General features: G+C 45.7%; 1 protein-coding gene across 7 annotated transcripts in view; it reads right to left on the minus strand.

Annotated features, from left to right (window-relative positions):
* KIAA1210 (KIAA1210 ortholog) overlaps positions 1-26,060 on the minus strand; it is a 58,667-nt gene that overhangs the window by 24,113 nt on the left and 8,494 nt on the right. For 4 of the 7 annotated variants that reach the window (XM_035712082.2, XM_035712081.2, XM_025431501.3 and 1 more), the window contains exons 2-5: positions 13,033-13,103; positions 7,327-7,495; positions 3,613-3,739; positions 3,159-3,296 (exon numbers count right to left, since the gene is read on the minus strand). In XM_035712082.2, coding sequence (XP_035567975.1) covers positions 3,159-3,296; positions 3,613-3,739; positions 7,327-7,495; positions 13,033-13,103 — 505 coding nt within the window. Of the gene's footprint in view, positions 1-3,158; positions 3,297-3,612; positions 3,740-7,326; positions 7,496-13,032; positions 13,104-15,560; positions 15,677-26,060 lie in introns of those variants that run through there. The other 3 variants (XM_035712083.2, XM_035712080.2, XM_049107884.1) reach the window with 2 other exon arrangements.

Raw genomic sequence — 26,060 nt, forward strand, 5'->3', positions numbered from 1 at the left:
TACTATAAATCTTATTTCGGTCTGATCTTTGTTTTGGTTTTGGCCCTGTCTTTGGAAGTCTGGTTCTTGTGGAGGTTAAGTTTTAGGGTTAAGATCTAGGCTTCGCATCCAAACTATAACCCTTGCTCCTGTCATTCCAGGAATTGTCTGGATCATATCTTGACTCTATTGGTTGTTTATCTTAATCCTGTCAAGATTGGTCTTCTGTAATTATTAGAAAATCTACAGAACTAGCCCTGATTAGAACTGTTTTACTAGTTTTCCTAAGGGGATAAAAATTGATCATTTGGATTTTCCTTGGGCTTCAGCAGACTAATTTAGTTCATTCCAACTTGAACTTCATAGTACACTTGAATCTGAGGCACTGGTCTCTGCCATGGTCATTTCGATGTGGATCAGAATCTCTGATTTTATCTTTAACAAATGCCAGCTAAGCATCTACAGTGTGCCACAGCCCACTGTAAGCATTGGGCCTATAGCAATGACCCAAACAAAATCTTTGCTGTCATGGAACTGACATGCTTTCTTCTGTCATAGTCTCTGCTCCTGTTCAGGACAGATGGTCCTCAAATTCTCAAAGCCAAAGGAGGATTTTTCCAAGGTTCTGCCCCTGGAGCACTCCTGGCTAGAATCTAAGGTGCCCTCTTATTACTACCAGGCCTGCTGGGGGCTCTTGAGAAGAAGTCTCAAAGATTCACCAACCCCAAGTCCAATTCTAATAACAATAATGGCAATCATGACAACTAACTTTTACTGAGGGCTTTACTCTGCTTTAATCTGTATTCTTTCCTTCCTCTCACTAGCTTTGGGGTTAGTTTGCTCTCCTCTTTTAAGTTCCTTCAGGTGAAGAGGTAGGCAGTTACATTATTGATTTGATCTTTCTCCCTGTCAGGCAGGGAGCACTCTAGGTAGATGTATTTCATTTGAACTTTACAACAGTTCTTTGAAGCATCTGATCTTGTGATCCTCATCTTCCAGGTGGGGAAAACTGGGTCTGAATGAGGACGTGACTGGCCCTAATTCTCATGGTGGCAGAACAAGCATTTGAAAGGTCTGCTTGCCTTTATGGTCCATGTTCTTAACTATTGTGCACTCCTATCTCCTAACTATAAGGGCTCGGAAGGGGTGTCCCATGCTCAAGTTCAGGAAGTTTAAGGGCAAGAACCAGATGGTTGAGCATCTGCCTTTGGCTCAGGTCATAATCCTGCCATCCTGGGATCAAGTCCAACATCAGGTTCTCTGTGAGGAGCCTGCTTCTCCCTCTGCCTATGTATCCACCTCTTTCTGTGTGTCTCATGAATAAGTAAATAAAATCTTAAAAAGAGGGGGCCTCAGAGGGAGACCCAGGTCTGTGACTTTGCACCCTCTGTTCCTAAATTACTGAATTCAGTTTGATTCCACAAGAAGATGCTAACAATCTGCTAGTAAATCTTCTCATCTATTTTCCTCAAATAAAAGGAACATGAAATGTCTTGGAGAATAATCAAGGCACGCACATTCCTAACACTTCAGATAAGACATCAGGTGAAAATCTGTCAAGGGATAAAACGCTGGTTCAGTCTCAGTATTTCTGACAGAACTGTACACTGGGAGTTTGTCTCCCACAATCTTCCAGTTGCTCTGAATGTCACAGAATCCATTATGACTCCTGCCCCTTCAAGGGACCCAGCCATTGGTCAATTCCATACTTTCTCAGCTTCTATGCAGCATGGGGTATCAGGACCCTCAACTTAATGCTCTCAATGACCCTGTCATGGAGGGTTGTCACCTTGGCACCAAAAGGAAGATTCCCATGCAAAGGTGGATCTGGTGGTTGATGGCTCAGGTTCTGTTAACACCATACCCTGTCTTCAGCTCTGTTTCTCAGAAGAGGGACTGAGGGAACAAGCCAAAGATGTGAGGAGTGAGCCCAAACCAATCGTTTGAGAAAAATTGCCTTGGGACTATTGTTTGGTTTTTCCTAACCCCTTCATTGTGAGAGGAAATGCCCCTAGAATCTTTACCTTGAATTTTCACACCTCCCCCTCCACCCCCAATAAATCACCTTTTTAGAGAAACAGCATGTCTCTGCTATGAGAATCTCCCTGTCTGTTGCTGGGACTAAGAGAAGAAGGAGAGAGGGAGGCATCCAGGAAGCAGAATTCCCCTTTCTGAATGTGAGAAACAACTGTGTAGCACTCAGTCATGCACATCTGGATTTGTGCCCCTGAGTGGTGAGGGAGTGCAGCCGTGGAGACAAGTAAAAGCTCGTGTTGAGGTTCAAGACTGAGGACAGGAAAGTTTGCAGAAGTGACCTTTGCTGCTGTGGTGCAAGAGGGCAACAGTCTGCTGACCCAGGGTCTGCTATACAACCATAAGATGGGCACCATTGGCGACCATCTTGGTGTTTGCTTCTCTACCTTCCACGGTTAATGTAGCCAGCAGAGCTGCCACATACAGTACAGAAACCAGAACGGGAGATAAAGAGTCTTGAGCAGACATATCAGAAATAAGCCCCAGTCACCTTTTGCCAAATGCGAAAGTAGAAAACGGGCTCCTCCTGGTATGGCCTTCTCAGTCACACAGGGATATTTGGGTATCATCCCACCCCCAAGCTGAGAGAAGGAGAAAGGTAGCTGCTGAGGGTTATGTCCCTGGCAATATTTCCAGCTCCCCCTAGAACATCTCTAGATCAGAGCTCCAGAAGAGTCTGAGTAATGGTTAGGATTATCAGGAGGTAAGAGGCTGTTCTATGCATAGGCTACATCTGATGAAGACTAAAGGTATATCCTTCTCCCTGTTGAGGCAGGTACAAAGAAACTGAATATCTTAAAGCCTGGGGTACTAGAAAGACTGGGATACTAGAAAGACCATGGGTTTTGAGGTCAACGCATCTGGGTCAGATTACCACTTACTACCTGGGTGAGATTGAGCAATTTCTTTAACCTCTCTGAGTCTTTATTCTAGCCTCACAAACAACCGTTTGAGGTAGATATTAAATTTAATATTAATATTAATATTATACAGTGGGTATAATATTAATATACACTGGAAAGCAAGGCTCAGAGAGGTTAAGCAATCAGCCCAAGATCACATAACCAGCAAGTAGCACGAGAATTCAAGCATAGGTCTATCTGTTTGACTCAGCTGCCAAACTTTGCACAATTCCACTCTATTACCTCAGGGGCCTTGGAGCCTCCAACCCAGATTCCACTTTTGGGCACATATTGGGGCATAGCCTCAAACATAAGTCCAGAAACAGCTCCATGCACATTACTAGTTCCAGTTCTAGGCAGAGTTCGGGAAACCTGAGTTCGCTGTTGAAGAAAGAAAAAACACGGCAGTTGGAATGCCTGCACATTGACAGTGGAATGTCACCGTCTTAATACTTAAAGCATTCTTGAGGTGCGTCAAGAAAAGTGAATATGGTTATGCCAGACAACACTGTGTTCTGGGCACTAGGTAATCACACCATATATTTATACACTCTCCATTCTTTACAATAACTCTGTGGGGTAGAATCAGCTGAGAAACAAGGCCAAATTCCCCACTCCTTGCTTTTTTGGCAGATTAGGACTAGGGAATGGAAGAGGAGTAGTCTAATTAGGCACTGATGCTTGAGTTCACTATTACCTGTAGAGGTCTGCCTCTCTTGGGCTCTGGAGAGGGGCAGAGTTGATGGGTTGATCTTTCAGGCTCGGGTTCCAACATGAAGATGCTGTCATGGGACAGGGATTTGCTACCCATGTTGCTCTTGATCCTGAACAGGAAGGAAAAGGTCTGTGAAAGCAGTGCAAGGGCCATAGGAACTAAAGACATGTGTATATGCATAGTATGACATATCACAGTTACTTCAGAAAGAGGGCAAGGATGTGCATGTGTGGACATAGAAAGTTTTCCATAAGATATTGAGTCAAAAAATAAAGAATAGTATGGTCTCATTTAATATATACACCTACGGGCGCCTGGGTGGCTCAGTCCATTAAGCATCTGCCTTTGGTTCAGGTCATGATCCCGGGATCCTGGGATCGAGGCCTGTGTCAGGGGGGTCCCCACTCAGCAGGGAGCTTGCCTCTGCCCTTCGCCTCTTCCCACTCATGCTCTCTCTTTCTTAAATAAATAAATAAATAAATAAATAAATAAATAACGCTTATTACACACATATATAGTTTATGTTCATAGAAAAAAATCCAAAAGGATATCCACCAAATAATTAGTGGTAGATCCCCCTGAGGAATGGCACTGGGGGCAGGAGTAGGAAATACTTTAATTTCCTACTTTATGTACTTCTGTATGATTTTGATTTTTAAATTATCAACACATATCTTTGTTATATGATAGTTTTGAGATACAGTTTACATACCATCCAATTCACCCATTTATTTTTTTAAAGATTTTATTTATTTATTCATGAGACACAGAGAGAGAGAGAGAGAGAGGCAGAGACACAGGCAGAGGGAGAAGCAGGCTCCACGCAGGGAGCCTGATGTGGGACTCGATCCCGGGACTCCAGGATCACGCCCGGAGCCAAAGGCAGGCGCTAAACCACTGAGCCACCCAGGGATTCCCTAATTCACCCATTAAAAGTCTACAATTCAATAGTGGCAACCCCGTGGAATGAGAGGGAAGACCCTGAGTCTTTCTGTTATTAAGGTAAGAGTTGTCAAAGATCTTTCACACCCAAATTTCTCTCTAGTGTTTTTTTTTTTTTTTTTTTTTAAAGAGTCTTTTATTTATTTTTTTTTTATTATTTATTTATGATAGTCACACAGAGAGAGAGAGAGAGAGAGGCAGAGACACAGGCAGAGGGAGAAGCAGGCTCCATGCACCGGGAGCCCGACGTGGGATTCGATCCCGGGTCTCCAGGATCGCGCCCTGGGCCAAAGGCAGGCGCCAAACCGCTGCGCCACCCAGGGATCCCTCTCTCTAGTGTTTTTGTTTTGATTTAAAATATCAAACATCTGCCCAGATCTTGGAGGCTCTCATTCACTAGATCTTTTCTTCTTTCACATGAGGGTTCCGTGATACATCTGTCTGATTTTCAAAGCTATCTTATGCACCTACTCTACCTCACCCCCACCCTCATCTTGCTAAACCCAGATGGAAATACCCTCTGATTGGGAATGAAGACAGATTGATGACAATTAAGTGCTAAGATAAATCAGGGGAAAGTTAGAAACAAATAAAAGGCTAAAGGCACAAAAGACTCCTTTTGGAATGTGGGAAGATATTTTACCTTTTAAAAATTTCACCCAAAGACATCAGAAGAAAACTAAAAACTAATACCTCTTATGAAATGGATGTAAAAATCTTCAATAAAATACTAGTCATCTGAATCCAGCAACATAAGGAATTATACACTATTACCAGGTAGAACTTGCAAGAAATATAAGGTTTTCTAATATATGAAAATCAATCAATGTAGTACACCATATCAGCAGAATAAAAGCAAAAACCATGTAGTTATTTCAACAGATACAGAAAAGGCATTTGTAAAGTCCAAATACGTAATAAATACACTCAACCTTGGCAGAGGACATCTGTGAGAAACTCTCAGCTAATGTCATATTTAATGATGAAAGACTGAATGTTTTCTCCCTCATCGGGAACAAGACAAGGATGTCTGCTCTTGCCACTTCTATTTAACATTGTCCTGGGGGTTGCAGCCAGAGCAATTAGGTAAGAAAATTAAATAAAAGACATCCATATTGGACAAGAAGAAGTGAAATTATCTCTAATCATAGATGACACAACCTCATGTATAAAACTCCTAAGGAATCCAATAAAAACTACTGGAACCAATAAGTGAGTTCAGCAAGGTTGCAGGATAAAAGACCAATATACGACAATCAATTGTATTTCTGTATCCTTGCAATGAGCAATCCTAAAATGAAATGACAAAACCACTTCCAATTTTCATTTACAATAACATCAGTAAGAATAAAACACTTAGGAATACATTTAATGAAAAGTGTCTAAAAATTATACTCTGGTCACTCTAAAACCCTAATGAAATAAATTAAAGAAGGAAACCTAAGGAAATGAAAAAGCAACCTATGCTCATGGTTTGGGAGACCTAATCTTGTCAAGAGGGCAATAAAGTCTGCAAACTGATCTACAGATTTCAGGTGATCACTACTGAAATTCTGGCTGCCTTTTTGTTATTCTTTTGCAGAAGTGGGCAAGATTATCCTTAAACTCATAGAGAAATGTAAGGGGTTACATACTGATAAACTTGAAAAGTAAGAACAACATTGGAGAACTCACACTTGCCAATTTCAAAACGTACTTCAAAGCTACCTTCATCAAGATAGTGAGTACTGGCATGAGGATAAACATATAGATTGTTGCTATTTGTAGAGATGACACATAGTAGACCCAAAATCCCCTCTCCTTGCCCTCCCCCCCCCCCAGTTTATAGCAGGGCTAGTCTTAGCCTCACTTAGAGCTGTAAGGTTGTGGTCTATACAATGGCATCATTTGTAACGTGTGAAACAAGCCCCTCTGTCCATAACCATCTCCTGCTCTCTGAGATTCCTCACGTTCAATGCACTAATTAAGGTCCTTAAGGAAACCTAGGTGTTAGCAGTCAGGGAGTAGTATAACAAGTATAACACGTTACTAAGCGTCCCATTTCCAGCAAGCAAAGCCTTGAGGGAAAAGGTAACAGCACGGGTGAGCTCTATGGGCAGCCCAAATAAGTCTGGCAAGTTGGGCTCAAGTGGAACTCCGTAGGCGGGGATCTGATGGATACAGGAACAGCTGGGGGTACTGGACGTTCAGATACAGAAGGGGGGCATCACAGATGAAAATCTGAATAGAGGTGGCTGAGAAAGAGGCTCCCCCATTCCGGGACCAGTTCCAGCATTTTCCATACCCCCTCTGTCTCCTGTGATGGAGGGAGAAATGGATTTGGGGTTCTTGGTTTGTTTGCTTGTTTCTTTGTCTTTACATTAACACAAGTGATTTAAAGCTTTGGCCTCCACCCAGCTAGAGGCTTCTGTCTCTGAGATTTTAATCACACATTAAGAGATGTAGCTCCCTCCCCCTCAACCCCTCTGGGGAAATCACAGACCTATACTCTGAGGGCCAGGCAGGCAAACCAGGCCCAGCTTCCCAAATGAGGTAGGATGTCTTTACTTGAAACAGAGGCCTCCAGCTCCTCACTAGTGGTAGGCCCCATGTGGCTGTGATGGGAAACTCTGCCCTCATCTACTGGTATCCAGTGCTCTCGGGGTCAGGGGTGTGCAGCTGCCCAACCTACTGAGCTATGCACCCCAGACCACAAGCATACGTGTGAGCACAGAAAAGGCCCCCTGGCAGTGGCTGTAGCCCCCCTGAGCTTACCTGGGCTCAGTTCGCTGACCTTCTCGAACTGGCTCCAGAGAAGAGATGTTAATACTGCTGCTGGACAAGCTTGGTTTTAGCCTCCTCCCTCCCTGGGCATCTTCAGACTCTTTTTTCTTCTTCTTGCCAAAAAAGTTCTTGAAGGCTTTAAATTTGGATTTCTTCTTTCCTGGAAGTTAGGGAACAAAAGCAAAGCAGAGTATGACAGCGGAAGGGAGGGTGGAGAGGAAACAGGGCCTTTGTGACAGGAACAAGGACTGTGATCCCCGATGCCCTGCAGGCCTGGCCCTCGCCACCACTCTCCAAGCCCACAACACCATCCACTTGGCCTGTTCCCTTCTTCACAACTCATTATGACAAAGTGTCTGAGTTTCTGGGGTGAGCAGAAGCTCAGGCTCAGCTCGTGGTCTTCGGAGGGGCCTCTCTTCATGCCCAACCCACCAGGCATCCACCTGCCTCTCCACTCCAACACACACCTCTTTCCTGACCTAAGAAGCTCATTCATGTGCAGCAATTACTGAACCCCACAGAATCACTGGGGACTACCCCCTGACTTCCCTCTGGTGGCTGGGATCACTGCTGTCCAGTTGGGGAGCCAAGCTTCCACAGGGGAAAAAACCCCTGGGGACCCCAGAGTTCTAGGTGGGAGCTGGTACCGCCCACCTTGGGTGTTGAAGGACACACATCCAAGGGGTGAGTGCTGTCAGGGCAGTGCGGTGAGGGAAGCCATCCTCGAGGAGGGAACTTAGGAGCAAGGGAGAGGGCTGGGAAGAAAGGGCCACCAGGTAAAGAAGCTGCCTGTGCAAAAGTCATGACAATCAGATACCACAGGGTTTTGCAAGGAGTGCATGCGTGCATGTGTGCATGTGTGTGCTATGTGCGCTGTATGTGTTCTTCAATTATTGCCGGCTGGTTTGGATTATCTACAGGGCTACTGCCCTCTGCACATGCAAATAATTGAAAGTTTGCTCTATCTACATTAACTACCGGGGCAGCAGTGAGGAATGGGACCTTGAGATGCTCCTAAGGCTCTATTTGGCTTTTGTGAATTTCCTAACAAGCACACATATCTTTACTGGGGCTCAGCAGAAGATGGGCAAGGGGAGGGGAGTCGGTGCTGCATTCCTCAAAGGTAAGGAATCAGCTCTTACTGCTTTTACATGCAGTAATTCACCAGCGTAGGTGTCTCATCCAAATTCTCAACAGTCTGGTCTCTGGAAGGCCTCCTGCCAGCAAAACAGGGCTGCGCTGGCAGGGAAGGGCCCAGGCAAGGTAGTTGCCAATGAGGCTGCCACTAGAAAGGCTTAGTGGGATAATGGAAAGTACCACCCAAGAGTCAGAACACTCTGGAATCCTTGGCTTGCCTCTGCTATCAATTAGCTTTGTGACTCTGGGTAAATCACTCAACCTCTCTGGAACTCAGCAGGGAAGTAAAGGGATCCCAATAATCAGCATTTTCCAAAGTCTGTTCAGAGGGTGGTCATAGGCCTATTGCATGGATCTGCAGGCCAGTCATTCTGAGAAATGCTGAGTTAGACAAAGTTTAGGACTCTGCTTTCCAACAAGACTTTTCTGGAACTTCAACATACCTATATGTATGGTGAAGCCCTAAGATACTGGGCACAATACTGTCTCCCAAATGCATGCAAGCAGAATGTCTGGCAAAACACACTTTGGGAAATGCTACAGTAGGGTTCTTCTAGCTCTGGAATCCTATGGCCTGTTTGTATACTGATTCCTAAAAAGCCTACCTATTAGAAAGGTTTCTAAAGTTCAAGGCCTGCCTTCAGTCCAGTGTCCCACCAACCTCAATAATCAACCCTTTTCTCTCTACACACCTGAAACTTGACTGTTGGCCCTTCAAGTTTTACATCTGAATGCTCTCTAGTCTGTTCATCCATCCATCCATCCATCCATCCAACAAATGTTTAAGACCAAGCACTTACTATGTTTTGGGTATCAATGAGAAAGGAATAAGATACAGTTCTGTGTCTTAGCTACCGACCCCTACATCAAGGCTGTAGGCAGGCCCTCTTTAGCATCCTCATTAGCAACCAGCACAGTGAAAGGCATGCGATAGCACCCCAGAAACCACTGAGCCCTTTGAGGAGTGCAGAATACCAACACGACTGTCAATTCCCTTAAATTGAGGTCACTGAGCAGTCATCACTGAGCATCGTATAATTTAAACACTGGCCCTTGTCAGGATTGATATAAATTGTAAAAAATGTAAGTAAAGAGTTTAGCATAGGATCTGGTGTGGTGCAAGTGCTAATAAATGTGAGCTAGTACTAGGGAATCAATATTAATTTCTCTAAAAATTTTTTTTTACATAAGCTCTACACCCAGCGTGGGGCTTGAACTCACAACCCTGAGATCAAGAATTGCATGCTCTACTGACTGGGTCAGCCAGGTATCCCAATAATTACTTGTTTATTATGCCAGATTCAATTCTATCTGTAGAATCGATCTATCACTTCTATCTATAGATAAGGGGAAGCAGCCCCACATCTACCATTCAATAGTAAATTGCATGCATGTGCAATATGCATGATTAGAAGCAGAAGCCGGCATGGGGTGGGACAATGCAAGACCAGAGGACTGTTTGCTTGATAATCACCACTTAACTCATTGCAGTTGGGATGGCTTGGGCAATTTCTCATCTACTAGGATGTATCTAAATAGGGTCACAATTGGGACCAACTTACCAGTCCTACCAGTAAAAAGAATAAAACATGAAGATACAGCAGGAAACCGAGTTTCCTTCTGTATTTTTTTTTTCAGGAAAAAATTCAACTAATTTCTATAATCATAAATCATTTAGAATGATGCTTGGGATGCTCGAAAATGACTGCGCATTCCTCTACTATACCAATTACTGAAATCAGTTCTTTGCTGGAAAAAGATTTACCAACTGGACCCCTGGGGAGAAATGCCCTTCTCTGTGGTATCTGCCTATTTCTCTGGTGTAAAAGGCCCCCCATTTTCACCCACAAGGAGTAAGAGTTACAGATTCTCGACGGGTGGTCTCCTCCTGGCCTTCTGAAAGAGGAACAACTTTATGCTCAATGTGTTTAGAAACACAGATTGTTGCCCGTCTTCGCTTCAAAATCCCAGACTAGAAGGGAGGAGGGCAAACCTGCTTCTCATAAACTGGCAAAGGCAGAGAGGTGATTCTCAGCAGCTGGTAGCTGCACTTGTGACACAATCTAGAAACACTTAATAATTGAATAAAAACACTTTTAGGGATGCCTGGGTGGCTCAGTGGTTGAGCATCTGCCTTCGGCTCAGGGCGTGATCCTGGGATCTGGGATCGAGTCCCACATTGGGCACCTTGCGGGGAGCCTGCTTCTCCTTCTGCCTGTGTCTCTGCCTCTCTCTGTGTGTCTCTCATGAATAAATAAATAAAATCTAAAAAAAAAAAAAACACTTTTAAAACTCTCCAGGCTGTAAAACTGAACGTAGCAAATGTAATCATTGTACAGGCAGACAAAAATTATTATGCACTGACACTCTTTCACGTCCCTAAGTTAGCAAAATGATTAGTGACTTCAGAACTGTAACAGGTGGTAAAATTTACTTACGCGTGTATTTCAATCCCATCCTGACTCCCGCGAATTTCCATTTTGCTGGGCAAAAACCACAACATATTTTCCCACAAGCATCAAAAATACCTTCAGTAATATGAGTCTCTTTCAACCATGGGCACTAGAAAGAAAACAATGTTTCCATTCGGTCCTGCAGGGGAGCTCTGAGGATGGGGGTGCGAGCGCTTTGTTGGCGGAGTTGGGGGTACGCTGAGAGCCGGTGACCACCACACTCGGCAGGTTGGTTGCTCACTGACCTAGGATGGTGACTTGGAAGCTGGACACTGCCTTACCGAATAACCCATTACCACACATCCAATCTCAGCTGCAAGGGTCCAAGTCTTTGGCGTCTTTTGGCTTGGGAGACCCCTCCAGCACCAACCACATCGGACCCCACGTGTGGAGACCAGCTCTAGGAAATAGATACAAATCCAGGAACTGTCCACACACTATGTCTTTTGAAACCATAATGAAATCTGGGACGGCTGCCATATATTCAAGCGTATGAATTAATCTCCCAAGCTTTCTTTTGTAAAGGGGTGCCTGGCAGCTGAGACCCCTGCACAAGCTGGTTTTCAAAGCTGCTGAAGTGCCAAAGGGTAGATAGACCTAGGGAGCAAGTGAGGGTTGAAACGTCTGTATCCAGCAATGTTCATGTAGGGTTGCCTCTACACAGGGTAACTCATGCCCTGTCAGGTACAGCAGTGGTGGTCAGTGGCTGCCAGCTGTCTGAACTTCTCCTACAATAAAGCCATTGATTGCACTATGGATTCCAAAACAGGCAGTAGCTTTCCACATCTTCATCCAATGAGGACTGTGTGTCACATTCCAGAAAATAGCTCCCAGAAGGCAGGTTTTTACCCCCAGAGAAGAAAACACCATTAACTCCAAAGAAGAAATCATTGCTTCTGGATTATATATGTGCTTATCCACCAAGCATAAAGGCAGCCCACCTGGGTTGACCTTAATGGGCTTTAAAAATGCATCACATAATGGTACCTTGTTCCCTCATATCACTGCTTGGGAAGAAAACATTTCTACCTTAGCCTTTCTTTCCATCGACCTCTGAACAGCCATGTTATTCTCTGGCTAGCAATGACTAGTTCTCAAAACACACTCAAATGTCTGGTCTTTTAAAAAACAAAACCTTGGGAACAGAGAAAAGGCATTTCCTTACCTCCACTCTTTATCAAGATGCACCGCATTGCCACCTTCTTTTGTAGGCATCTGTCTAGCTCATATCCAAAAAGATAGGTCAGTTGGTAATTGGGGCTGTCTTGGTGTAGAGGCCTATCATTCATTTATTTATTCATTCATTGATTAAATATTTGGGGGTACCGAAGGACTCTCTCTGAGACCCAATTAATCAATGGTGACGCAGACATGAAGACCCAAACCCTGCCCTCAAGGATCTATGCATCAGGTTAGGCATCCCCTGCCCCACATCATCAGTGAAATCAGGCCTCTAGGAAACCACAGGAAGGTTCCATTCTGTTCTTCCAGACCACGTCCTCCACATCACACACTACTTCCACAAAAATTGAAGAACAAGACAGTGAACTGTTACATTTCATTCTGTCTTTAATCAATGTCTTATTTTATGTCCAATGGTTCCTTTGGCAGGGGTGTGGAGTCAGTGAAGCTTATCATTGTCTAGTGACTTTTACCTCCCTCATGGTCGCATATCCCTCATAGGTGGTTCCTCAAATGAAGGAATGGACACACATCTGAGTAAGTTTTACAGAAGAAGTTTTGTAAATTTAGTCCTACTTAGCCAAAGCCTGTGGGTACATCTTTTGTTTGTATTCTCCCTTTATTCCTCAAATTACAAATTTAGCTGTTGGTTAAATCTGGATCACTAGCTACAGTACAACCTCAGTTGAATCTCTCAGACATGGTCTACTCTCATTTTTTTTCCCGGATTAAGCAGAAATACTTCTCTTACCTTAGTATGCAGAACCTGGTAACCATCCCAAAAGAAGATTGAAGGCCTCAGATAAACCTCTTCTGATATCAGAGTTGGACCCAAAAAGTTTGCTTGTGACTTGATTTTTTCTTAGGAGTTAAATATAGTAAACAAATCTAGTTCTAGTTTACAAGATATTACTGGGCTACTTACCATCCTCGCTGGCCTCCAGAACCTCCAGACTTCCAGAAACTTCACTTAGTGATTCAGCCATACTAGTATCACTAAAATATTGAGTGAAAAAGCAAAAGATCATTATTTGATATCCAGGGTAGTTTTACCCTACCCCTTATTCTTCCATTAGACTCTTAAACCATTCAAGGAAAACCAGACAAAGAGAATTGCCATTAGGGAAAATTACCCTTCCTTAAAAGATCATAATTTCATGTATATGAAATGTCTAGAACAGGCAAATACATAGACACAGCAAGTGTCTTGCTTGGGGTTGGGAAAATGGGTTTGTTTGTGAATAATACATCTAGGAAATACTACTTGCAACAAATATAGATATAAGGACCAACCTTCTTAATTTGTCAAGAGCACGTATAAATCAACAAGAGACAAATGACTCCGTGTAAAAGAGGATAAAGGATACAATTGGCAGTGTATGGAAAAAGAAATACCAATAGTTAATAACCACATGAAGAAAGACCCTGTCCCACTCCTAATGAAGGAAATGTAAATCAAAAGATCAGGTTAATATTTCCACCTATCAGATTGTCAAAAAAGTTTGACATTCTAATTCTAATGATGGTCCATTGCCGACAAGGATAAGAAACATAAACACTCCCATACACTATGGAGTGTAAACTGCTCTGTGAAGAACAGTTTCGCAGAATCAAGAGTCCTTAAAATGCACATACCTTTTGATCCAGTACCATTGCTGCTAGAACTTTACACTGTAGATATATTCACACTTGTACACAGAAACATACATGCAAAAATTTTTATCACCGCATTGTTTTAAAATAACCAAAAATGGGAAACAATCCAAATGGCCATTAAAAGGCTAATTCTCCCATGACTCTTATTCTATGTCATGGGAGAATCACCTGTCCTTGTGCTTTTCTCCATCAGTACAGATCATCGATTGAGCATCAACTGTAAATTTTCCATTTAATCTAGCCTTCTAGCAAAAGCTAGGGTCGACAGGCCTAGGGAAACGTGTCTGTGGATAATCCAATATTTATAAATCAATGCTGACATTTTTTATGGGAGTTTGTGTGGGGTCAGGAGGGGGACCTGATCAGTACCCTAACCCAGAGAAAGCCTGCTCTATATTCATACACAGCTTGGAAGCTGTAGAAAAGCGGGCAGAGGGGATCCCTGGGTGGCGCAGTGGTTTGGCGCCTGCCTTTGGCCCAGGGCGCGATCCTGGAGACCCGGGATCGAGTCCCATGTCGGGCTCCCGGTGCATGGAGCCTGCTTCTCCCTGTGCCTATGTCTCTGCCTCTCTCTCTCTCTGTGTGACTATCATAAATAAATAAAAATTAAAAAAAAAAAAAAGAAAGAAAGGCGGGCAGAGATGGGCCTCATAAGAGCTCCCCCTAGGGTCTTGATCTGACTGAAGTACCATCAAGCAGCAGGGTTAAGTAGGTTCTGGAGCCTCCCTCCCCACCCCAGATCTGCTCTGCTCCCAGACATAGTTAAACTGCCATTGCTATTTCGTGGATGGACTCCAGGCCCGTGTGGTCCAGCCCTCCAGCCATAAGCCCCTGATACATCTCCAGAGGTAGAGAGGGATGCCTGTAGGCTCTAAGGTGGCTTCAGACCCTCTTAGCAAGAAGTCCTAATATTTCCTACAGTGTGTGTTCTTTCTTATCGTGATGAGTAATAAACACAACTCGTTTGACGACGGGTGTGATCCTGGTGGGCTTTGGCTGAAAGGTATTGACATTCGTTCAAGTCACTCAAGTTCTATGAGCTAGAATCACAATTCTGCGTGAAAATGACTTAATCCCAAGCCCACACAATCCTCACTAATGGTCACACGCATACACGCATGCACACACACAAAAGTTCTACCTGGAGATTTGGGAGGAGCAAAGGGATAGTAAAGTTCAGAGGCCCCTCAGAAATTCCAAGGGAGGATAGGAGAATTCCTTGGGCCAGGAGCAATTCACATCACGGGTGAGATCCTGGGCCACCTTCATAAACATGGCAGCACTCCCACACCCAATACTAAGGAAGGCTTTTTCGACACTGGGGAAATAAACTGTCTCTGAGCTTTGGAGAAGTCCGTAGAAAGGGAGTCTGCCTTCCAAAATACCGGGCCACAGTAGGCTAATATTGTCCTTAACCCATCCAACACTGTCAGGGCTAGAAGAAAGGTAAGCAACAGTCAAAGAGAAAAATACAGAAGCCAACAGGGAGAACAAAGAGGACATCTTGGCAGCATCTGAATCCCTTAGGGCACTTACTAGAGTCACTCAAGTTGACTAACTCTTGAGTGTAGACTGTCTCCGATTCTGCAAGGCACACCTGCCTCATCCTCCCAAGCAAATCCCAAATGCCTTGAAGAAGGCACCGCCATCAGCTGCGCTGTCTCCCTGTCTCCATCAACCAACCGAAAACCACAGGGAAACACACACACCTCCTCTTGATTTGAAATTCTCTTACCACTCCACGTCTCCGCATCTCTTTCAAGCAGAGCTTACAAGAGGCATGTCATCCATACTTACTATCCTTCTGTCTTCGCTTATTCTCCTGGGCTCGCTCTCTTCGGGCTCCAGACCCAAAGTGCCTACAAAGCCCTCGACCAAACTGATTCTTGTTAAATGAGGCCACGGGTGCTTTGATTTCCCTGTGACATCAGCCACTCCCTCCTTATTTGAATAACTTCATTGCTCTGCCTTTTTGAACATTGCACTCCCCTCATTTTCCTCCGATCTCATTGGCTGTTCCTCCTCAAACTCCTTCACTTGGATCTTTCACCTCTCCCTGGATCCGAAATATTGTTGCTCCTAAAGGCACTGTCCTTGGCCCTCTGTATCTATTCCTGCTTCCTCAACCGGGGCCCTTCAGTAGATACATGACCATGAGCCACAACAGCAAGCCACTGTGTAGCTTGCTTCTAGTAGCCCCGTTTAAAAAAGCAAAAAGAAATCAGTGACGTTGGGTAGAGCCGAAACATTATCCTATTTTATTTAACTCAACAGAACCAAAATAGGAGCCTTTCAATGTGTAATCATTACAAAACGAATATCAAGGGGACATTTGACATTTTTTCACGCTAAGTCTTTGAAATCGGGTTTGCATTTCACACATACAGCACATCTCAATTAGAGCTGGCCAATTTCAAGGGCTCAGGGTCACGTGTGGCTAGTGGCTACCACGTCCTAAGTGGTCTCATTCAGACTGGAAGTACCATCTATATACTGGACTCCATGGTATCTCTCTCTAGCCTGGATGTCTCCTCTGTACTCCAGAGCCCTATAACCAACTGCCTGGTCGACACCTCCAACTAACAGTGCATGGAACTCTTGCTTTGCCTCATACCCATCCTCTGCAGTTTTCCCTAGCTCTGAAAAACTTCAGATTGAAATTTAGGAGCTCTTGATTCCTCTCTTTCCATTGTATGTATGCCACATCTAATCTGACAGTAAATCCTATGAGTCCTCTTTGCACATATTTCTATAATTTGACCATCTCTGTCCTCGTCTGAGCTGTCATTGTCTTGTTGCTGCATCACAGCAATGATCTAGCTTGTGTCCCGGCTTCCATTTTTGCCTCCCTATTCTCCACACGGTGGCCAAATCAGTCACATGTACCCCCTGCTAAAAACCCCCTAGTGGCTTGCCACCATGCTCAGAGCAAAGTCCCAGCTCCTTACACCTGGGGCCTTATGTGATCTGACACTAAGCCTCCTGACTACCAATTCTGCTCCCTCCCCCCACCCTTTCTCCCTCTGCTGCAGCCTCATTGACTGCACCAGGCCCTTTCAGTCTCAGGATCTTTGCACTTGCTGCTCCCTTTGCCCAGAAGGCTCTTCCCCCAGCTAGCTACATGGTTGACTCTTTTGTAGCTTTCAGGTCAGCTCAGTTGTTTGCTCCCAGAGAAGACCTCCATGACCACCCTAGTTAGAGCCCCCAGTCTCTCTCCATCACATGACCCTTTCTGAACATCTTTATAGCCCTCAGTGCTACTTGAAATTATATTTTATATTAATTTACTTGTTTCTCATCTGTCTTCTCTGCTGGAGTGTAAATTCCATAAGGTCGAGGGGCTTGTGTATTTTGTACATCACTGGATTTCCCAGCCCCTAGAATGGTACCTAGCACACAGCAGGCACTCAATAAATGATTGCTGCCCGAATGCCTAAATTCAATAAAAGAAGGACAGGGAATGTAAGAGCCATCGTTGTGGACAGAAATTTCTTAGAAGTAGAGGCATACTGTTGGAGGCAGAGGAACACTTGGCCTGGGGGAGGGACCCCCTGATTCCCACCTTTTTGAGGCCTCACTTCACTCCTAGCCAGGTGGGCCCCACTCGTAGGTTATTCGCCATCCAGAACCAAGCACATTTGGGTCCCCCCTGTCCTCGGTGTAGAGAATCCACTCCTAGGTGTCCCAGCCACCAGCATCCTAGTAGAGAGCCCCACTACACTAGGCTGGACCCAGAACCTCACGGAGGAGGCTTCAGGAATGGGCACCTTGCCTCCTCCTACTCTCCCACTGGCAAAACTTCTTTTCGGTTGCCCCCGCCCCCGCCCCGGACTAACTTTATTGACCAGAACTTGGCTTCTCATAGGGACATCATTGTATTTCTTTCATGTGTCTCATTGTGGCTAATAGAAATCTAAAGTGACCTTGTTCCTTTGTTACAGCAGGGCTCTTTCAGAGTGGCCTTTCGACCACCTCATCTGGCCTCTACTTTTGTATATGATATTTAGCAAAAACTCTTTGTCAGCTCACTGATATCTCAAAAAAGTCACAATGTTTGGTCTCAAATACCAGCTTGACTCAGACCCTCCCCTGCTTAAACTAGTTTATCAACTTCCCACTGCTGGCAGGATGGGAGGCAAGTTCTTGACATCCAAGGCCCTCTGCAACCTGGTCTCCCCTGCTCCCCTCCAGTGAACCAGAAGTCCACCCCCACTCATACCCTCATGGCCAGAATTACCAGTCATTCCTCAAACACACCATGTTCTCTTACGTTTAGTGCTCTGTGTGGGCTGTCCACTTGGCCTAGAACATTGACCCCCTGATCCCCACATCCTTTAAATCCTACATGTTCCTCAAGATCCAGCTCAAAGGTCACCACCCATGTCCCACGCCCTCGGACCTTTGCACATGCCTCTCTCATAGCTTATATCACCTTGAAGACAGGGACCACATCTTGCCTATCTGGATGTCACCAGCACCTAGCACAGTACCAGGCACACAGAAGGTGCTCGCTGCAATTTTTTATGGATGGATGAACGCAGGAGCAGGGAGTAGGGGAGGAACTGCAGTAACAAATAGGAAATCGGTGGGAAACATGGTCCCCCCCCCTTTTTTTTTACATGGTCCCCTTTTTTAAACACATGGAGACAATATGAGACAGGCTTTCAGTAAAAATCCCCTCCGCACGAAATCCATGAAAAAGCTGTCAAGCTGAGTAAGGAAAGAGGAGGTAATGTATGTTTTTATCCTGTAAATGAGAGGCCTTCAGAAGCACTTCCAGGGAGCATAAAGTCATGTAATAATGGTCATCAGGAAGCCTGGCCCAGCAGAGGCATAAAGTTCCATTATGGGTCAGCATTTCAAGGCTTGCTTGCTCTCTCTCGGCCAACCCTAGACACATAGGCCTCACAGCTACCTTCTGCTTCTCAAAATATCTGACTTGAGGGCTGAACAAGGGGGAAAAAGAGAAACAACACGAGAATAAGGTCTGTCTTCTGAGGCTGTTGAAATGTCTTAACCACAGCCAGGTTCAGGTTCAAGGATTCAGAAGATTTTGCTTGACAGCTTAGCCGCCTTCCCAGAGTGGGGAATGCTAATGGAAAGCAGCTGGCCTCGGTGTTTAGAAAATAATCTGATAGGCCAAGGTGCTTTTTCATAGAGTCTGTGGTGGGAAGAATTCTAAGCGTGCCTATCCTGCAAATCCCCTCCCCTTGAGTATGGGTGGGCCTAGCCTAATCAGGTAAGCTCTCTTTAAAAGCATGTCCAGAGGTTGGATACAGAAGTCAGAGAGATTTGAAGCCACGCAGATACTCTCTTGTTGGGCTTGAAGGAACCCCCTGCTATGTCGTGGTGAGTAAGGACCACATGTCAGGGAATGGCAGGTGGCCTCCGGTATAGGCAAACAAGCCTTAGTTGACAGCCAGCCAGAAAGTGGGGACCTCAGTCCACCTTCACAATCTCATAAACCTGAATGCAGCCTCCAACCAGTCCATTTGGAATAAAACCTTGAGCCTCAGATGAGCCCCCAGCCACAGCTGATCCGCTGAGTGCAGCCTTGCGAGAGCCCAAGCTCCTGCCTCACGGACACTGAGAGGGAGGAAATCTATACTGTGTGAGACACCAAAATGTCACTGGCTACAGAGCAATAGAAAATGAACACGAGCCCGAGGGGCGCCAGCTCTAGTTGAGGAAGAAGGCAGAAATGGGGTAGGGTTTGGAGTCATGTCAGCTGAAACCCAGAACTTGGTAAATAGCCCTTGAGGGGATTATTGTTCCCTTCCCCCAGCCAGGGTAGTTCTAGAACTTCTGGCTTACACTCCCAGGAGCAGAGTTGAGCCCCCTCGTGGCATCCTGGGTGGAGGAAAACAATCTTGATGGTCATTCATCCTGGTCTGAGAGTCCTTGGGTAGACAGCTGCCCAAAGCAGAAAGTGCCACATGGCTTGGGGGCCACCTTATATGAAGTGACATCTTCAGTGACTTCCGCAAAGCCACAACCCCGAATGCCCATGGGTGTCAGGAGGAAGGCAGGCAAGAGGGATAGACGGTCACTTCTCTACACTCCACAGCCTCACCTGTGGGTGTCTGACCACCAGAACCATCCAGCAAATGCCTCAGCACACTCTAGGGAAAGCAAAGAACCTGGCCTAAAAGCTTCTTTCTGCCATTTCTCCAGTGGCCTCGAAGCCTAGCTGATGGGGAGTCCCATTCTGTCTTGTCAGCCCACATATCCTATGATAAAGTTTCTGTTCTTGCTGTCAAGGGTGATTAATATTACCCAATTAAGAGGCACCTGGGTGGCTCAGTGGTTGAGCATTTGCCTTTGGCTCATGTCGTGATCTCAGGGTCCTAGGATCAAGTCCCACACACATCAGGCTCCCCACAGGGAGCTTGCTTCTTCCTCTGCCTATGTCTCTGCTTCTCTGTGTGTATCTCATGAATACATAAATAAAATCTTAAAAAATATTACCCAATTAATACAATAACAAAACTGTGGAGCCCCTACTCTGTGCCAGGCAAGCACCGTGAAAACTGATTTTAGGGGTGTCGGGGTGACTCAGTCGATTGGGCATCTACCTTTGGCTCAGGTCATGATCCCAGGGTCCTGGGATTGAGCCCCATGTCGGACTCCCTGCTCAGTGGGGAGTCTGCTTCTCCCTCTGCCTCTGACATTCCTGCTCCATCTCTCTCACCCTCTCTCTCAAATAAATAAATAAAATCTAAAAGCAAAAGAAAAACCCCTGGTTTTACATGCATTCTTCACTGAACCCTCACAAAAGCCCTATGAGGTGGGCATTATTGTTTTCATCCCCATTTCCCAAATGAGGAAACTGAGTCTCACTGAAATGAGGTAAGCTGCGCAAGGTTGCACACATAGTATATAACAGACCTAGAACTCACCTCCAGTTCTGGAGGATTTCAGAGCCAATGATTCTACAACTACAGTCTATAGTCAGCAAAATCTGGTGAGCATTAAATGCTCACCCTCTCCTGCCCCCAAAGAATCTCACATACTGGCCTATGACAGGATGGGCAAAATAGGACAACTAGCCAGGTCACTCTCAGCCCCTACCATCTTGACAAGATTCATTGGCCATTTTAACAATGAAGAATATTGCCCCAAATGGCTCACTAGACACACATATTGCAATGATCCATCACATGGGCCCCTGGGGCAGCCAGGCTGAGGTAGGGTACCAGCTGGGGGAGAAAGAAGCATGTGGACCCTGGGGGGCTCAAGGTAGAGCCAGAATTGAGTCAAGGGGCCCTGAGGATGGAATTCACACCTTTGGGTGTGTGTGTCGGGTGCCAAGAGCTCTGGTCCCCAACTCTCTGCCTGAGCTCAAGTGTACCCCAAGCAGAGTGTGTCTGTGGCTTTTGATTGTATGAGATATTTGTTGAGGTTGCTGTTATTACAGCTCCTAGCAGTCAATAATCCATCAGTTTGGAGGTGGAGGATTGTGTGAAAAATCTCCAAGGCGGGAGGAAGGGCAAAAGGAGAAAGAGGGTGGTGGTGCTGGTGAGGACATGAGTTCCATATGGCTGGTTGGACTCTGTGGGCCACAACATGGATGCTTCCTGACCTTTGAATTTGAAACACCCCTAGAAGAGGAGACATGGGGATTCGTCTTCTGGCAGGGGTGGTAGAGGAGATAAAGGAGGGAGAAAATCCAGCCACTGGAATGTTGCCCCCATGCCAAGCCTCGTGTCTTTTACAAAGGCAACTTGTAGCTTTTTAGTTTCATCTTAAACCCGCGGGGTGGGGGTTGGGGCAGGCAATCTCAGTTTTACCTCCTGGTTATGATAAATAGCCCTCAGCCTCCCAGTTCCCAGAACAGAGGTCCCAGAGTGCACTGTGCCTTAACATGGAGGGGATGGATGGGCAAGGCAGGGGGTGGGGGGAAGCTGCCTGCAATGGGCACGTGCCCCTTGAAATAATGCATACAAATCTAAGAGCCCTGGCCATTCTTGGTCAAGGTGATATTGAGAGCCTAAGGCCCCAGATTTCCTTAACTCTTAACCCCACAGACATCCCTGCAGGCAGGCAGAGACCCAAAGGTTCCCTGATCCACAAATCTCTCCCCTTCCCCTATCCATGGCACTGTTCCTCTCTTTCCATGTGGCCTCGGATACCCATCATTGGAATCACTCCCTCTGAACCAGGCAACAAAGTCAGAACAGTCTTTCCCAAGGCCTCTCCTAGCCAGAAAGCTAAGATTCCTCTTTGCTACCCCAAGGTCTTTATGCAGACCTACTACAGGCTCAGACCTGCAATGACAAAATATGGCAGTTAACACTTGCTGGACAGCTAATATGGGCATGCATCATCTCATTCGATCCTCGGAACAATCCTATGAGGCTAGTACCATTTATTCTTGGTCCTCCCCATTCTGTAGATGAGGGAGCCCAAAAGGCTAAGTAACAACCTAGGGTCACACACAAGTCCACAGGCAAGGCGAGAGAGTCTGATTCCAGGGCCCATAGGTGCTACATAAAATGACCCTTGCTGGCAAGAAATAAACCCACGTGAAGAATTTGAGAGCAGTATTTGATTAGGAACCAGAAGGCTTGGGTCCTAATTTTGCCCTTCCAACAGATTATCTTTGGGGCCTGGCCACAAAGTCATACCTCCTCCATACTGGACCTCAGTTCCCACATTTGTCACATCAGGAGGTGAGACTAAATTATCACGTGTTCTCTTATGGCATTTTATGACAAGGACCCAAAAGCTAAACTCTAGGGTATTGACTGCATATAGAAGGGGTCTGTAGGCCCCAGGAGTCTTGGAACAGGAAGCCGGAATATGCGTGGCTTGTACGTGCAGTACGGGGGAGGGGGGGGCAGAGGGCGGAAAGGATGCCAGGGGCCAAGATTAGGCCAGAGAAGTGTGTCCAAAATACATCACCAAGCCAAGCCAGAGAGCTAAGATCTCCAAGTAAAAGAACAAGGAAAGGGGAGAGTGATGGGGAAGAGCAGGTGGAAGAATCGGGGAATGGGAGGCGTGTGACCACAGAAAGTTCTAGAGGGTGATTTTGTGGGTAGCTCCATTTAAAGCAGTACAAGGGACAAAGAGGGACCTAGCCGCACAGGCTGGAGTAATCATGAAAGGCCTGACAGATGAGGCCCACGTCAAAAGGGGCCATCTGCTGGGCAGAAACATTTACTGACAGCTTAAGCACTGAGGCACTTAAAAGTCAGCGTAGGTGAGTCGGGGTGGGGGTGGGGACAGAGAAGGCAGATGACAGCCACAGACCCTGGGTGATGGGGAAGAGCCCAAGGACTCTGGCCCCCAAGGATATGCTAGGGCACAGGTGGGGCTGGCCTCCCTTCCATCCCTCTTCTCTTGGCTCTGGTCTGGTCTCACACCTGACTCTCATACCTCTTTGGTGGTCCAGGGCCTGGAAAAGAAGCCAGAAGCTCCTGGAACAATCCTGACAGGCCACAGGAAGGAGGCTGTAGGCCCGGGGGACACAGGACAACAACTGATTTGGAAAAATGGAGCGCTAGACCAGAGAAGGAGGGACCTCCGGAAGGAGGGCCTGGAGCCAGGCCAGGCTAGAAGGCAGCTAGCCTAGGGAGAAGAGAAAGATGGCCAAGGGCAGAACGAAGATTCCCGGTACCCTTCTCCCTATGTTCGCTGCTGACCACAGAAGCAGAAAGGATCCCCAAGCGCAGTCTCTGTCAAGCATTCTCACCCCCACTCACACTCTCACTCAGCCCAGGCCACTCTCTGGCAGAGAAAGGAGTTGGATTGCCACTTGGAAGAAGTAAGTGATGGGTGCCGAGCTCTTCCCAATGGGATCACCAGCTCAGAGGAAAAGAAGAGTGGCAGGGAGAACTTGCAGAGTAGAAGTCTACCAGGCTTCCTTAAACTTTAGTCAGAATGGCCTGGGATAAGAAGAAAAGGACACACTGGGAGGAGGGCCTGGGAGGAGTGCTTCAGTGAGGGTGGGAGGTACCGACACTTTCCCCCCACATCCTCCCCCCCATGGATACTTGAGAGTGACGGGGAAGTATACAGCTGGCGTCCAAGGAATAAAGGAGATAGTGCATGAAAAAGAGCCCAGTACAAAGAAAGGGCTCACTGAATAGTGGGATTTTTGAAACAACTACAGCAGACAGAGACGAGGGCATGAGAAATGGGTTGGAGGCAGAAGTCTACATCTTGTCTACCAAACACAGACTCATGGGTGAGGGGACTCTGATTCCTCAATGGTGACAGGCCCAGAGATCTGCTTGTTTGACAGGCTCCCGGGCAATCCTGAGGTAGAGGGGCCAGGCGCCCCACTTGGAAGAAATCCTGCTATGAATCATGTTGGACAGTGCACATGGCCAAGACAGAAAAGCTGGAGTGGGAAGCCATAAGAAGTAAACGGCAAGGCCCAATGGCATAGAAAAAACAATCTGAGTGATGTCTAGAGAGAACTGTGACCGTGAAGGAAGGTATTTTGTTTTTCTAATAAACATCTCTAAAATTTGAGCCTCCGATGAGGCCCACAGAAACTTTTGGAGAGTTGACCTCCCAGCTCTGCTATTAATTAGCCATGAGGCCTGATCACGCCAAATGCCTTCTCTGGGCCTGTTTCCTCACCTAAGGACTAAGGAATCCAATTAGACTTGGAGTCTAGGATTCCTTTTAGCCCGGGCATTCTAGGATTTTATGATTCATTGAGACAATCTACCTAAATTCCCAGTTCATCCCCAGAAAGGCCAGAGAGGCCCACCACAAGCCCTGCTTGCATTGGCCAAGAGGGGACCATCCTTCAGAGCAGACCCTTCAGAAGCCTGTCGATATTTTCAGCAAACTCTCCTACTTGCAGATTGTTTAGAAACCTAAGCTGGGTTTTTTTTTTTCCATTTTAAAAATGCAGAGGCTGTGGAAAACAGTATGGAGTTTCCTTAAAAAAATAGCAATAGGATTACCATATGATCTAGTAGTTCCATTACTGGAATATTACTGATATTTACCCACATAAAACAAAAACGCTAATTTGTAAAGCTGTATGCACCCCTATGTTTATTGCAGCATTATTTATAATAGCCAAGATATGGGGACAGCCCAAGTGTCCATCAATAGATGAATGGATAAAGAAGATGTGATATATCGATCGATTGATATATAATGGAATATTACTCAGCCATCAAAAAAATGAAATCTTGCCATATGCAATAGCATGGATGGACCTACAGGATATAATGCCAAGTGAAATAAGTCAGTCAGAGAAAGACAAATACCACATGACTTCACTCATATGTAGGATTTAAGGAACAAAGCAAACAAATAAACAAAGAAAAAAACGAGACCAAGAAAATCAGGCTATTAAATACAGAGAACAAACTGGTGGTTGCCAGAAGGGAGGTAGGTGGGGAAGTAGATAAAGGGGATTCAGAGTACACTTGTCATGATGATCCCTGAGTAATATACAGAATTGTGCAATCACTATATTATACCCCTGAAATTGACATAACACCGTATGTTAATTATACTTTGACTTAAAAAAATAACAAAATAATTGCACAGGGTTGCAGGAGATTTGACTTAAGCTTCCCCACTTATTCTTTCCGCCCCTTTAAAAAAATATTTTTAAGACCTTTCAAATCAGGAATCCATCACTATTAGGGAGCTAACTACCTCATCCCAAAGAGCTTCCTGCTTCCTCCAAGTCTGAAAGAGTGAACACAGGCCTTCTCAGCATGAAATAAGGTCTTGGATCTTTGACATTTGGCTTCTGGAGCCATAGGCACAGAAGAAACCAACATTCCGGGATCCCTGGGTGGCGCAGTGGTTTAGCGCCTGCCTTTGGCCCAGGGCGCGATCCTGGAGACCCGGGATCGAATCCCACGTCGGGCTCCCAGGGCATGGAGCCTGTTTCTCCCTCTGCCTATGTCTCTGCCTCTCTCTCTCTCTCTCTCTCTGTGTGTGTGACTATCATAAATAAATAAAAATTAAAAAAAAAAGAAACCAACATTCCTCACACATCAAAGAAAAATTAGCTTCTTCAAAAACAGGTGATGGAGGTTTAGTGGGAATCTCCCCTCACTTCATTCCTTTAGAGGGCTTCTAGAGACCCCCTCTAAGTATCACACATGAATAGTGAACTAACACAGAAACCTCTGTCCATGTGCTTTATGCAAATTCAGGGAGAGCAGACTTCCTCTGCCTTCTCTTCTGAGCTCTGCTGAACATGTGGAGAGGCAGATGTGCCTGGGCTCCCCAACCCCATGGACATCAGACGAGTCCCCCTTTGACTTACTATTCTCCCCATTTTTCCAGAACGCTTGGGCCTAGGGAAAGGAG

The sequence above is a fragment of the Canis lupus genome, chromosome X, assembly GCF_003254725.2.
Source record: "Canis lupus dingo isolate Sandy chromosome X, ASM325472v2, whole genome shotgun sequence".
NCBI lineage: Eukaryota > Metazoa > Chordata > Mammalia > Carnivora > Canidae > Canis > Canis lupus.